Below are 14,101 nucleotides of genomic sequence, written 5' to 3'. Positions count from 1 at the left end.
GGTCATCCAGCTGTTGAATGCTATGCCACTGTGTCTTTAAATATTTTTGTATGCCACTGAGGGCAAGGAATCCTCTGCTGGATTCCCCAGGCCCTGGGACAGGAGAATGAATGCTTGTGGGATGAGCACATGGACCCTCACCTCTGCCTTGTTGGGCCCCTGACCAGCTCTTGGTTTGCAGTTTTTCTAGTACCTCCATGTGCCACATCTCTCTTAATCCCCCCATTGGCCTTTCGTGGTGCACACATAATCACTCCCATTCTACAGGTGGAGAAAACCCAGAGAAATGAGGTTGGTTGCCCAACACTGCGTGGTGAGCAAGTGGTGTAGCTGGGATTCAAACCCTTCTGACTTGATGCCCCTCTGCTGCTGATCTCACGAATCTCTTTGATTACCCAAACTTTCTGGGTAATCTCTCAAATGGCTGAGTCAGCACCCGTATCTGCTACATGCCAGGCAGCCTCTGTATGCACACCTGGACACATCTGATGCCAGGTCAACAGGCAGCAAACATTTCTGCCCTACCTCCATCCATCTTTATTATCTCTTACTTATTTCCTTTTAAAAAGTGGGAGAAGGTGGGTTCACCCCTACCATCCCCTTAAGTCTTCTTCTTGTTAGTAAAGGACACCATCCTTTTCCCTGTTCCTCAGGTCAGAAGCTGGGAGTGGTCCTTGATCCCTCCCCCACTCCCACCTCCCATTTCAGCAATTCCTGTCACCTTAGCTTCAAAATAGCCGTGGAATCCATCCACTTCTCTCCTCTCTTACCAAGCCACATTTATCTCTCACCTGGACAGGTACAGTAGCATCCTACCTAGTCTCACTGCTTCCACATTTGACCCCTACTCCTACCTTCCCCCACCCCATCCCAAGTCCAAGTCCAGCAGCCAACGTGTTCCTAAAACATAAAACAGTATCATGTTAAGACCTGCTTAAAACCTATCTATGGGGGATCCTTGGGTGGCTCAGGGGTTTAGCGCCTGCCTTTGGCCTGGGGCACAATCCTGGAGTCCCGGGATCGAATCCCACATTAGGTTCCCTGCATGGAGCCTGCTTCTCCCTCTGCCTGTGTCTCTGACCGCCCCCACCATGAATAAATAATCTTTTTTTAAAAAAACCATCTATGATTCCCCACAGCAAATAGAATAAAACCCAAAGCATCTTGTCTGACTTACAACCATCCCTCGAACCTCATCACTCCATCATTTATATCACTCCATCATTCACTGTGCCTCAGCTTCCCTGGACTTCTTTGATTTTCTCAGCATGGTAGTTGCCTTCTCAATTAAGGGTTTTTGTCTTCGCTGTTCCCTTTGCCTGGGACACCCTTCCTGCCACTGTGCCCATGATCACCTTGTCTGGAGCAGACATTGCATTCTAGTTTCTATCTCAGCCTCTTCTGGGGGGCTATATTTCAACCTATAATTGCTTTATGTGTTTGCTTCCTTTTGTCTTTTTTTTCCTATGGAATTTATCACCATTAGATGTCCCTTATGTTTTACTTACTTGCTTTCTTGTGGATTCTGTCTCATATAACTTTAGTGTTATCTCTAATAGGGCAGGGTTTTTTTTCCTTTCTTATCTGATTCTGTGCCCTAGCATATAGTAGGTACACAGTAAATATTTGCAGAATGAAATCAATGTCTCTCTCACTTGAACTGAGGCTTCATGAGGGCCAAGACCTTGTCTTGCAGCTTCACTGCTGAATCCCTGAGTCTAGTTTGCTACCTGGCATGCGGTGGGGCTCTGTATTAAATAGGCTGAAGGATGAGATGATTTCAAAGGCTTCTCTCCAGAATCTCTACCTCTCTCGAAAAAGTCCACTTCCCTCCAGAATTCCTGACTCCTTACAGAATCTCTGCTTCTCTCTGGAAATCTGCTTTCCTCCAGAATCTCTGTACCCAATGCTTCTACTTCCTCAGATCTGACATTAATCTCTAATTACCCAGCCTTGGGAGAGCACACAAAGGGGGAAGACTGGAAAGCCCATCTTTCTGAGACTGGGCTGCAAATCCCTTAGGAGAAGAAAGTTTTGACTCTGGGAGCTGAGGTTTCTGCATCATCGGCCTTGATCCTTTCACAAATCCACTGCCATACTCATCAAAATTAAAGATTCTTTGTGTTTATGGAGGGGATGCATTTACCAAGGTCAAAGACCACAGCAAAGTCTCCCTCCATGGTGACTAGTGCTCCTGCCTTAGCAACATCTCTGCTCTGCCCTCTGTGCTTACTGTGGCTTTCTGCCTCAGCCAAAGACTGTCCTGTGTTTACTCTGGCCATCTGTCTCAGTGGCAAACATCTTTATTTCTGTTCAGTCTGTTTAGGATGGACTTCTCATATTGGGGTTCATATGGGAGCTCTTATGCTTACAAAACATATCCTGGAGTTTAGCAGGATTTCCAGCCCTTGGTGCGTGCCTCTTAAATAGCCCTCATAACCATTCCCACTATGCCCATGCCCTTGCCACTGCTCTGTTTTGGCTTCCCCCTGCAGTCTTCCTGGACATTGCCTCAGAAGGAGCTTTCTGATACCCAGAGCTAGTCCTGTCTGGTCTGAAGCCTCCCTAGCACCCTATTATTCCCAACATACAGCCCACGTGTACAGCAGCTTTCTGCTCTTCTCAGGGGCCCCGCTACTTGGGCTAGCTCCTCCCTAGCCATCCTGCCCTGGGGGCAGCCATTCCACATGGGTCCAAGCACATGGGTGCTTCCTGACCTGTAGACCTCTGCACCTGCTGTTCTCTCAGCCTTGGCTCCCTCCCACCGCCTTCTCATGCTCATTCTTACTCACCTTCTGGGGCCTGGTTTAAACACTACCTCCTTCAGAAGGCATTCTCTGATGCCCCACGTTGAGCAGGATACCCTAACTCTGGGCTCCCCTGTGCCCTTGCTAACACCACACTGGGGCACGTATCCTTTTGTGTGTTCATGCCTGCCGTCCCCATCAGATGGAAAGCCCATTGAGGGCATGGACTGTGGCTGACTCAGCTCTGTTTCCCCACTGCTCCTTCCAGGGCCTGGTTCCTGGGAGGCACCAGCAAATGTTTGCTGCATGAATAAAGGGGTGATCATTATCATTGTTTTGCTCAAAACTCTCTGGCTTCCGTCTCAAAACCGAAGCTAAGCCTATACCCTTTGGTGCCTCTTTGCTCTTTCCTCCACTCACCCCCACCACCACTCTCCAGCCTCAGTTTGCGCTCGCTGTTCCTCTGCCAGCAATGCTCTTCTTACAGATCTGCAAGCTCACTGCCTCACCTTGGATAGGTCTTTGCTCAAATGTCACCATCTCCTCAAGGCCTTCCTATCCACTCCACTGTTTTGTGTGGTCTCAGCCTATCGATAACCAATGTTGTGTCTGGACTGACCCTTGTAGTTCTCACGATTGCAAGGTGCCCTCAACGATAACCATCAGGAAACTTTAAAAAAATAAAGTCTTTTTTATTGGGGGCCATAGAGCGAGATCACAGTGGAGGGTAAGAGTATGGATCTCTGGGGTTCTGCTTTAATCAGGGTGCGGGGGGTGGGGGTACCTAGGGCTTCATGGGCTTGCTTTGTGAATTTAAGACATGAGTGGGGAATTTAAAGCATGAGAAGAGGAAAAGCAAGCTGCTGGGTGATTTTGATTTATGGAAATCAACTTAGATCTCTAAAACAGGAAATCAACTGAGATCTCTAAAACAAAGGAGCCTGGCGGAGGGGGAAGGCAGCCTGACTCTTTATCTAGTCATGTGGCTGGGAATCTGTTTACTGAGATAGCCACCTTTGAAGCAGATGCCTTGGCAAGTAAAGCTTAAGTCAGGCACTTGCATTACAAAAAAGAGAAAACCCAACAGTCAGGGCTTATACTACACCTACTTAAATGTTGGCCTGTTTCCATCTCCTGATTTATTACCATCTGATATACTATATATTCAACTTATTTTTCTCCTTTCTTTTTTGGCCTCTCCCATCCGGGCAGGTGTTTGCTCACTGCTGTCACAGATGAAATGCTCAATAAATATTTGCGGAATGAATGAATGCATGAACACATGGGTCTTGAAGTCAAAGACGGTTTCCAATGGGGCCTTAATATTTCTGCCAGACTGTGCCTCTCGTTCTTGGTGGGCTCAGATCAGGGAGACCAGGGAGGAGGTGGCAGGAGAGAGCAGAGCTCCCACCTGGGCACCAGAGAGGCCTTACTTTGCCATCAATGGCCACCTGATGCACAGGTGTGGGTACAGTGACCTCTTGCGGCCAAGGCCTAGGACAGCATCTTCCTAGTTTTCACATGGGGCCCTCATGTCACATATGAGGTCTGAACAATGCTTGAAACAGAATGGAATGGATGGAGATGGGGTGTAAGTATAACATACACACTGAATTTCAAAGGCTTAGAACAGAAAAATAGACCAAAATATCTCATAGTTTTAAAATAATGACATATTAATATTGTAATATCTTGGATATTTAGTTCAGATATATTTATTTGGGTCAAGTAAAATACATTATTAAAAGTTTACCTGTTCCCCCCTCCTTTAAAAAATATGGCTTTAGAAAACTTAAAATTACACATTTGACTCACTTTATGTTTCTATAGGCTAGTGCTGAACCACAGCCAAAATCTAACCAACCACCCACCCACCTCCCAGTGTGGAGGGACAAACTCCAGCTAGGTGACTTCAGGCCAATTACCTGGCCTCAAGTGACAGCCAGTGAGATTGTGGTGTGGATGAAGTCAGCCGGGGCAGCATCCACAGTATGCACAGCACTCAAAGATAAGCATCCTGATTACTGTAAATGAGAGAGCCCATCAAGGGAAGCGGTTTTGCTTTACCCGCTCCTGGCAAACATGACACATAGTGGGTCCTAAAGGAGGGTTAGGACTCTCCCGAGCATGCCCAGAACCTGGCAGAGTACTAGGCAAGCAGCCCTCTAATTTCTACTGGCTCTGGAATGGAAGGTTGTTCAGTTCTCTCCTCCCTGACACCAGTCCAGGCCCCCAGCCCCTCCTCCCTCAGACCTAGGAATCCAGGCCCCCAGCCCCTCCTCCCTCAGATCTAGGGGTCCCTACCTCCTACTCCCTCCTCCCTCACACCCAGGGGTCCCTGCCCCAGCCCCTCCTCCCTCAGACCTAGGAGTCCAGGCCTCCAGCCCCCTCCTCCCTCAGATCTAGGGGTCCCAGCCACCAGCCCCACCTCCCTCAGACCCAGGAGTCCAGGCCCCCAGCCCCTCCTCCCTCACACCCTGGAGTCCAGGCCCCCAGCCCCTCCTCCCTCAGATCTAGGGGTCCCTGCCTCCTCCTCCCTCCTCCCTCACACCCAGGGGTCCCTGCCCCAGCCCCTCCTCCCTCGCACCCAGGAGTCCTGGCTCCCAGCCCCCTGCTCCCTCCTCCTTCCGACCCAGGGGTCCCGGCCTCAGCTTCTGCGGGGTCAGCGGGGTCAGCGGCCTCCCGCAGTCACACGGAGGCCTGGGCGCAGCGCCCCTCACAGGCCGCCCCGCACTCCCCGGCGGCGGCGGGGCCCGGCGCCGAGCGCGGGTCTCTGCGAGGCGGGGGCGGCCCCTCCTCGTCGCGCCCCTTGCCGATGGCCAGCCGGGGCCGGCCGCGCTGCAGGCCGTCCAGGAGGGCGCAGGCCTGGCAGAGCGCGCGGCTGGCCAGCGCCCCGCAGCGGGAGCAGGCGCCGGGGGGCGGGGGCCGCGCGGCCGGGGCCAGGGCCAGGCGCTCGGCCGAGTGCACCAGGTCCAGCGCCGCCGACGGCCGCGCCGCCTCCAGGAGCTTGAGCAGGTGGCGCGCGTGGCCGCGGAAGGCCTCGGGCGCGTAGACGCACTCCTCGGAGAAGTAGTCGAGGCGACGGAAGTGCGCGTACAGCACCACCTCCTTCTGCGAGGCCAGCTGCAGCGGGCGGCAGCGCGGCAACGCGCCCCCCTCGCCCCGCGAGCCCAGGCCCCCGCCCCGGGCCAGCCGCCCCGCGTCGCCCCGCAGGAAGTTCATGAGCACCGTCTCTGCCATGTCGTCGGCGTTGTGGCCTGGGGGAGAGAGGGGGAGCCGGTGAGGTGGGGGCGCACCGCGGGGCAGCCGGGCGGGGAGACGGGGAGGGGCCCGGAGACCAGCAGGGAGGGCCGCACGGGGCCATGGAGACCCCTGGGCGCCCCGGGACAGCCAGGTGGAGGCTGACGGTGGTCACAGTGAGAAAGAAGAGGGGAACACACACAGGTTCCCGGGGAGCAATTCGGGGTGCCCTCATCTGGCACCCACTTATCACCATCCCCGCCCGCCCTGTGCTAGTTGCCTTTTCAGGAAGGTAGTAAAAGTGCTTTAGGCTACAAACATTTCAGTCTCAGAAGTGTGCTTCACACTGCACAGGAGCCAAAGCAGCATTTATTTATTTTTTATTTTTTTAAAAGATTTTATTTATTTATTTATGAGAGACACACACAGAGAGAGAGAGAGAGAGAGAGAGAGAGAAAGAAGCAGAGACACAGGCAGAGGGAGAAGCAGGCTCCATGCTGGCAGCCCGACGTGGGACTCGATCACGGGTCTCCAGGATCAGGCCCTGGGCTGAAGGCAGTGCTAAACCACTGAGCCACCCAAGCTGCCCCAAAGTCGCATTTAATAGTTAATGGAGACTCTCAAGTGAGCCCTTGCCCAATGCCTCTGGGAATGCACATCACCACATTCAGAAAGACCAGGGAGAAAGTTAGGGAATATTTATACAACAATCACCATAAAACAAGCTAAATCTCTACTTATTCTGTATCTTGTTATTTTATATTGGATAGTCCAGACAGTAGAACACTGGTTTTAGGGTTTCTCTAATTGGCCATAACTCTCCTCAGGGCCTTTGCATAAGCTGTTTCCTCTGCTCAGAATTTGACCCTCTGTCTGCCCTTCACTGGTTACAGGGTGGCCTACAGGTCTTGGCTCACTCTGGAAATGCTTCCTAACCCCTACTCTTCTCCCTTCCTGGATACACCTATTATAAGCCACCAAAGTCTATGTGATTTTCCTTAGTAGTACTTCTCAGGTTCTAATTATACGTGTGAGAGAAGAGCAGGAAGAGATACCGTCTGGTGCATCATCACAATGGCAAACATTTCTGCAATACCTACTGGTTTCCAGTCTCTGGTCCAAGTGCTGCACACATAACCTATCTAATTCCCAACAACCCTAGGACCTCAATATTATTAACAACCCCATTTTATACAAGAAGAAACTGAGGTTAGGCATTGCTCTGGGCTATATAGCTTGTATCTGGTACACAGTAAGTGGTCAAGAATTATGTGTTGAAGTGATGACCAGGAGAGAATAAGGGTCATCACAGAAGAGAGGCCGACAGAGAAAAGGAATTCAAAGACAGGTGCATTCTAGACTACAGTTGGCTTCTGATGGATGGGACCACTTCACTCCCCTCCTTTTGTGAACAGGGACACAAAGAATGTCCTTTTTTTAATGTAGGGAACCAAGCCCCTGGAGACTACCCCTCCACCCCGTAGCTGCCAATGCCATTGATTACAGTGACTCAGAAGCTGGCTGCACCCATGCCAGGCACGCACGTCCCCTTCTCCATGTGCAGCTCCTCCCCCCAGGGCACACCCAACAGCGGCTCCTTCACCACCTAAGGGCTAGACCCTCGGCCGCAGAGCCCGTGCTCACCTGTCACGATGTGCGTGGCTCCCACGAGGCGCGCCCCTTCCTCCAGCGCACGGCGCCGCAGCACCCCGCAAAAGGTGCAGCAGGCGCGGCTGCGGCCGGAGCCGGCGGTGCTGCGGGCCACCGCGTCCATCGTCCAGCCCCCGAAGAGGTCCGCGTAGGCCACGACGGTGAGCGGGAGGTCCCAGAGCGCCGCCTGGCGCCGCACGGCCGCCAGCGCCGCGTCGCGGTAGCCGCCGATGCCCTCGTCCACCGCCACCAGGCGCAGCGAGACGCCCAGGCGCGGCGCCAGTTCGCGCAGCACGTGCGCCAGCACCGTGGAGTCCTTGCCGCCGGAGGCGCCCACGGCCACTACGGCGCCGGGTGGCAGCAGGCGGCCCGCCTGCACCGTGTGCAGCACCTCGGCCTCGAAGGCGGTGCAGAAGCAGGCGCCGCACAGCGCTTGGCCGGAGCGCGGGCGGCGGAGGGCGGCGCGCGCCGCGTGGCAAGAGGAGCACTGCGGGGCGGGCATCGCGGGTTCCAGGCGGGCGGGAAGGAGTTGGCTTCTCCTGGACAGGGAGAGCGAGAGGCAGGTTACATGCGGATTCCGATTTGCGGGGTCGTCGCCTCTGAGGAGGCTGCCAGCTAGCTGCCCTGCCCAGGGCCAGGCATGTGAAGGTAGAAGAGGCTTTTTCTGGACGTTCTGGCTTAAGGAGGCTTCGCACAATGCATCCCATTGTGCATCAAGTAGAGAAGGAGTCTAAGACTTGGTATCCGGGGGAGAGACAACCATGATACACTCAGAATTAAGTTGTGTCCTCTGGGGGTATAGCAGTTGCATATTAAGACACCGTTTCACAGTTTCCAGGGAGGCCCTCTTTGAGAGCCGGAATCAGAGGGACACGGTGGAGACCTTTGATCTGGACTTCCAGGGCTGTTTAGAGAGCCTGGAAGGAGTCAGCAACCCTCCTTAGGGGAGGCCTAGAGGGGCTGCAGCTCTGCCAGGGGAAGGCAGAGAAACAGGAAAGATCAACTGGATTTCACTTTGGGGTGAGAGGGATGGGATACTATCTCCAGGTGTGAGTCCATTGCATTCTCTGCAGGACAGGGTAGTCACCTCCTCCGGGGAGACACAGAGGCAGCATGGATCACATCTCCAAGGACACCAACTGGGGCTGCTTCTGTTCCGGAGGTGGTGTGGATGCGCCTCTAGGATTGGACTCAACTCTGCTCTGGTAGCAGAATCTCCCACAAGCTTCTGGGGACTTGTCAAAACATGGATCAGCCCATCTTTGACCCCTTTCTGTCCCTCTCTTCCTACATCGTTCCTCCCCAGCCAAACTCCAATCCTCCACCCACATGTTCCTTGGTTCCACATGCCTGGTAAACCCATAAAAATCCATCAGGCTCAGTACCCCCGCCCCAAGCCACTACTGCCTCCAGCCTGGCCTAGTGCAGGGATGTCTGAGCAGGTCACCCTGCTTCTAGGATTTGTCACAATATGTGGAATCACCTTATGTGACTTTATTCACTGTCTGTGACTTCCAGACGCAGGGCCAGTGCCATTCAGATCTCTAAAAGGCATCTCAAAATCTGGATTCCTGATTCTTCTTCCCACACCTGCTGCTTTTGCAATCAAGAGCAGCTCCATCCTCTCAACTGCTCAGGCCAGAAGCCTTGGGACCCAGGACCCTGGCCTGTTCTTCTTCCATCACTCTTCTCACTCTCCCTGTGGGTGACTCCAAATAGCAATGTCAAGTCCCAACCATTTATCCACATGTCTCACTGAGGCATCCTCTGACCTCAAACCCCAAATGCCATACAGCAAACCCTGTCTGACTGCAGCTTCTTTGCAGACCCAGAAACCAACACATCTCACCATCTGCAGAGCTGCCACCCTCATCTGAGCCACCATCTCTTCTCACTTTAGGAAAAGCCAGTGGCCTATGTGTGTGGCTGTCTGTGATCTGGTTCCCTTTGCCCTGACCTCACCTCTCCCTATCCTCACTCATGCTGCACTCTACTCTCAAATGCTCCAGGACATACCTACTGCAAGGTGTTTGCACGGGCTCTTCCCTCCGCTCAGAGTACTCTTCCCTGTCACTGGGCCAGCAAGTAGTCCTTAGGAGCCATCAGCCGTGACTAGCAGGGGCATCTGTCACAGGTGCCCCTTGAAATGTTTTCTCTTTTGACTACTGATTCAACCCTCCCTCTGTTGTGGTTTATATCCTGCGGAGTCTCCAGTCTCTTCTGGAGCATCCTCTTCATTGTCCTTGGGTCCTGCCCGGCCCATTCTCCTTGTGGGTGACTCTGAATTGTAATGTCCATCTGGCTGGTCCTCCAAATGCCCCACTGAGAATCCTGGCTAGGCCTTTTCTCAGATCCCCAGTGCCCACAAGGGCCAGCTTCCCATTCCTCCCAAGCAGAAATCTGTTCTTTCCCAGCTGTTTCCTATCTCCTGGCTGCTACCACCCAACTTCTACCAACTCCTTCACAGGACAGGACAGGACATAAAATCACCTTGGACTCATCCCTCCTCTTGCCCTAAATCTACAGTCACCCAGTTCTGGGGGTCTGCCTCCTGAAGGCGGGAAGACCCTGGCAGGTGTTGAGTCTGTGTAGGTTGTCAAGAGATTCATAGGCCATGATATGAAGTTTGAATTTTATTCAGAGAGAGATAGGAGCCACAGAAGGGTTTTGAGCAGGAAAGAGATACAATCTGACTTATGTTTTTAAAGGATCTCATTGACTGCTGTGAGAGGAACATACTTTAGAGGGCAGGAGCAGAGGCAGGGAGGTGACTATGGCAACAGCCAGTGAGAGTTGCAAGTGGCCTGAGTGGGGGTGGTAGCAGTGGAGGTGGGAAGGAAGGGTGGGACTCTGGATCTGTTTTGAAGGTAGAGCCCACAGGATTTGCACAAGACTTGGATTGTGATGAAGACTCAGCTGATGAGAAAAGATGAATGGAGACTGACTTGGAGGTTTTGGCTAGAGCCCCCAGGAGGATGATGGGCCATTTCGTCAGGAAGGCACCAGGAATTCCATTTGGACATACCAGGTTTGAAATGTCTGCTAAAGCATCTTCCTGTCCAAGATTTTAAGGACCCAGCCTGGGTGGGGAGTCCCCTCCAGGCTCACAGAGCCCCTAGTCGGCTTCCATCCCAGCCTGACCACAACTCTATCCATCATAGTGGCAGACCTGTCCCCTTCGGGGTACTAAAGGCAGGGACTGGGTCTGCCTCCTTCTATCAGAACAGAGCTTTGAGGACACACTAGAGGCCTCCTGGATGTACCCGATGGCGTCGGGGTGGGCAGGGAGATGGTGGAATCCCCGCCTGGGGGGGTGGGGGGTGGGCAAGAGACAGGATGTACCGCAGCGTCCAAAGGAGGGATCCTGGCCAGAAGGCCTCTGGGACACAGGCGTTAGAGAATCACGGGGGCTAGTGTCACCACTCCCCGAGTCTGTCAACCTCACATGGCACCGCAATAAAGAGCGGTGGCCTACGGCCCATTCGCCGCAGGAGTTAGTACTTACCTGGACAGAACGCGGTACTAGGACGTCCAAACGGCCCCACACGCGGAAGTCTGGCACGGAAGTGGCTCCAGAGACTACGACTCCCAGAAGGCTTTGGAGGCTGTCTTGCCTACTACTCCCAGAGCCCCATGCGGCAACTCCGAAGCAAATGAGGCTGCTGGGCCTGCTGGGACTACAACTCCCAGCAACCCTTGCAGCTCCTTCCTCGGCTTGCTAATGTGTACTGCCCTGTTTCCTTTCGGCGCCTGCGCAAAGCATTAGGCCGGGTCAGAACTGTGAGGTGGTTGCTGGGTGGGTGGGTGTGTCTTTGCTGTGGCCGTACGCTGTCACCGTCACCGTGCAAGACACTCAAAAGACGAAGCAACCGTATTTGATCATTTGCTTTTGTGGGATTATTATAGGCCTTAAAAGCTATTGTAGGGCATTGATTTCTACCCTCGGAGGTGTCGTCGCAGGTGGGAATGGAAGGTGGGAGTGCAGTGCTGTTGGCGAGTGTGAAAGGAAGAGGTTGCGCATGCGCAGGGCAGAGTCCGAGCGTCGGGGCTCGGGTGGATCTGTGGGTGCCCTGTGCAGGTGGTTATGGTGCGCATGAGCGTGTCGAATGGGGAGAGGGAGCACTGGGTGTCAGGCGAGATCTCTGCGCATGGCTCAGCTGTTAGTGACTTGGTGTTGGGAGTTGGGGTGACTCTGGACGTGCTCCTGGTTCTGGGTAGTGGGTGAGATTGAGATCCACTGCGCAGGTTCCAGTCAGTGAACCGGGTAGTACACACTTCCCTTCACGAGGGGGTGGAGCTGGAGGGTGGAGAGCAGGTGAGAAATGACTTGACAGGACCAGGAGACCCTAGAGACCCTGACTTCCGAGACTGAGGGATCCAAAGGCTTAGACCCCAGAAAACCCAGGAGTCCCTATGGCCAGTGTCATGGAGACCCAGACCCTCTAGACTATTACTGAGAAATTCCACTCTAAAAAATATACCCAACAAAAGTATATATTCATATCAAAGACATGTTTGTAGCAGCACTCTTCCGAATATTTCCAGACTAGAAATAACCCAGGTATCCCTCTAACGTAGGAGGTTTGTGTAGTATATGGCATATGCACACAATGAAATTCTATCAGCAGTAGGGATAAATGAATTTCTGTTATATGTGTGGGTTCCTCTCACAATAAAATGTTAAGCACAAGAAGCCAGACACTGTGGGCACCTGGTGGCTCAGTGGTTGAGCATCTGCCTTTGGCTCAGGTCATGATCCTGAGGTCCTGGGATAGAGTCCCGCATTAGGCTCACTGTAGGGAGCCTGCTTCTCCCTCTGCCTGTGTCTTTGCCTCTCTCTGTGTGTCTCTCATTAATAAATGAAGTGAAATATGAAATGAAATGAAATGAAATGAAATGAAATGAAATGAAAAAGAAGCCAGACACTGGAAGTTCCCAACTACATAAAATTCAAAACAGAAAACTAATCAGTGATGATAGAAGGCATTACAGTGGTTATTTTTCGGGAGGGGAGTAACTAAGAATGGGTGCTGGTGGGACTTCTTGATCTAGGTGGTTATTCCAGGAATGTCATCATCATATGAAAATTAATCAAATTTATCTTTATAATCTGAACTGTTTTCTCTATGTTTGTTTTGCTTCAATGTTTTTATTTAAGAACAACATAAGGGGAGCGGTGCCTGGATGGTTCAGTAGGTAAGCATCCTACTCTTGGTTTCAGCTCAGGTCATGATCTCCTGGGTCATGGGGTCAAGCCCTGCATTGGCCTCTGTGCTCAGTGGGGAGTCTTCTTGAAAGATTCTCTCCCTCTGTCCCTCTCCCCTCTTTCCCTCTTTTTAAAAATAAAAGTTTTTAAAAAGATTTTTATTGATTTATTCATGAGAGACAGGCAGAGACATAGGCAGATAAAGAAGCAGTCTCCCCGTGGGGAGCCTGATGTGGGACTCGATCCCAGGACCCAGGGATCATGGCCTGAGCTGCAGGTAGATACTCAACCACTGAGCCACTCAGGCATCCCTAAAAATAAATAAATCTTTAAAAAAAAACATAATTTACTGAGCCAGTCTCAAGAAGAAATGAAAACCCCAAATAGCCATGTATTCATTAAGTAATTGATTCAGTTGGGAACATCTTTTCCAGGGGGAAAAAAAGTTCTGAATGTGCAAGGCAGAAGTAATGACAATTTTTCACAAATCTTTTCAATATGAAGGGCACATCAGCTAGTGTGACTTTTGGAAGTCTTTGGCATTCTCCTGCAGTGTAGGGAAGTGGTATGGGCTGATCTCCAAGAAGCTCTCCATCTCTGGCGACTGTGCGTCTGAAGTTTCACTAACGAAGACAATTACTATCCTTTTCATACCTACCCACTGGCTTCCTTTTGTGGTTTACTTTTTTAAAAATTTCATTTTAGGGATCCCTGGGTGGCGCAGCGGTTTAGCGCCTGCCTTTGGCACAGGGCGCGATCCTGGATCGAATCCCACATCGGGATCCCGGTGCATGGAGCCTGCTTCTCCCTCTGCCTGTGCCTCTGCCTCTCTCTCTCTGTGTGACTATCATAAATAAATACAAATTTAAAAAAATTTTTCATTTTAATCATTCTTGCTGTAGTGAGAGACCCTGGTGACCAGACTGTCCTAGGACAGTGGCATTTATGGTTCAAGAGATGTTTCTACTGCTGGTATTGCTGCTATAGTCCATGCTGTAGGAAGGCGAGTGGACCAGGAGCCAGAGGACTCTAAGGCAGGGAGTGGGGGCGGGGGGGAGCCTGAGTTTCTCTCTCCCCAGGTGCTTTGGTGCAGGGTCTAGAATATGACTTTGAGGTGCAGAAATTGGATCTCCATCCTCCCAGTTACCTGGTCAGGACTCCTTGACTTACTCCACATGCCTTCTTTTCTTCCCCTGCTCCCCAACCCCACTAGTCAGTGAGTCTTGTAAGCTTCACCACCTGAAAACGTCCCAAATCT

The 14,101-nt window shown here is 52.2% G+C and overlaps 1 protein-coding gene across 2 annotated transcripts; it reads right to left on the bottom strand.

The window, feature by feature from the left end:
- Positions 1 to 4,446: 4,446 nt before the first annotated feature.
- On the bottom strand, positions 4,447 to 11,303 carry CTU1 (cytosolic thiouridylase subunit 1). 2 transcript variants are annotated; one of them, XM_072769659.1, is made up of 3 exons: positions 11,143 to 11,301; positions 7,632 to 8,176; positions 4,447 to 6,004 (listed from the first exon to the last, which is right to left on the bottom strand). In XM_072769659.1, exons 2-3 carry the CDS (start codon positions 8,137 to 8,139, stop codon positions 5,436 to 5,438), a joined length of 1,077 nt encoding a protein of 358 aa, XP_072625760.1. In that variant the 5' UTR covers positions 8,140 to 8,176; positions 11,143 to 11,301; the 3' UTR covers positions 4,447 to 5,435. The 2 variants fall into 2 exon arrangements, with proteins under 2 accessions (XP_072625760.1, XP_072625766.1); XM_072769665.1 differs by having other exon boundaries at positions 7,632 to 11,303.
- Between the last annotated feature and the right edge of the window lie 2,798 nt (positions 11,304 to 14,101).

Source organism: Canis lupus, chromosome 1 (assembly GCF_048164855.1).
Source record: "Canis lupus baileyi chromosome 1, mCanLup2.hap1, whole genome shotgun sequence".
NCBI lineage: Eukaryota > Metazoa > Chordata > Mammalia > Carnivora > Canidae > Canis > Canis lupus.
The sequence above is the reverse complement of the archived record's forward strand: the minus strand, read 5'-3'. Positions and strand labels throughout refer to the sequence as shown.

Excerpts from the sequence above, each read along its gene's own strand:
- CTU1 (XM_072769665.1), bottom strand. The coding sequence starts at position 8,139 with ATGCCCGCCCCGCAGTGCTCCTCTTGCCACGCGGCGCGCGCCGCCCTC. Across the intron at positions 6,005-7,631 it reads AGCCACGCACATCGTGACAG|GCCACAACGCCGACGACATG; the intron begins GTGAGCACGGGC and ends TCTCTCCCCCAG.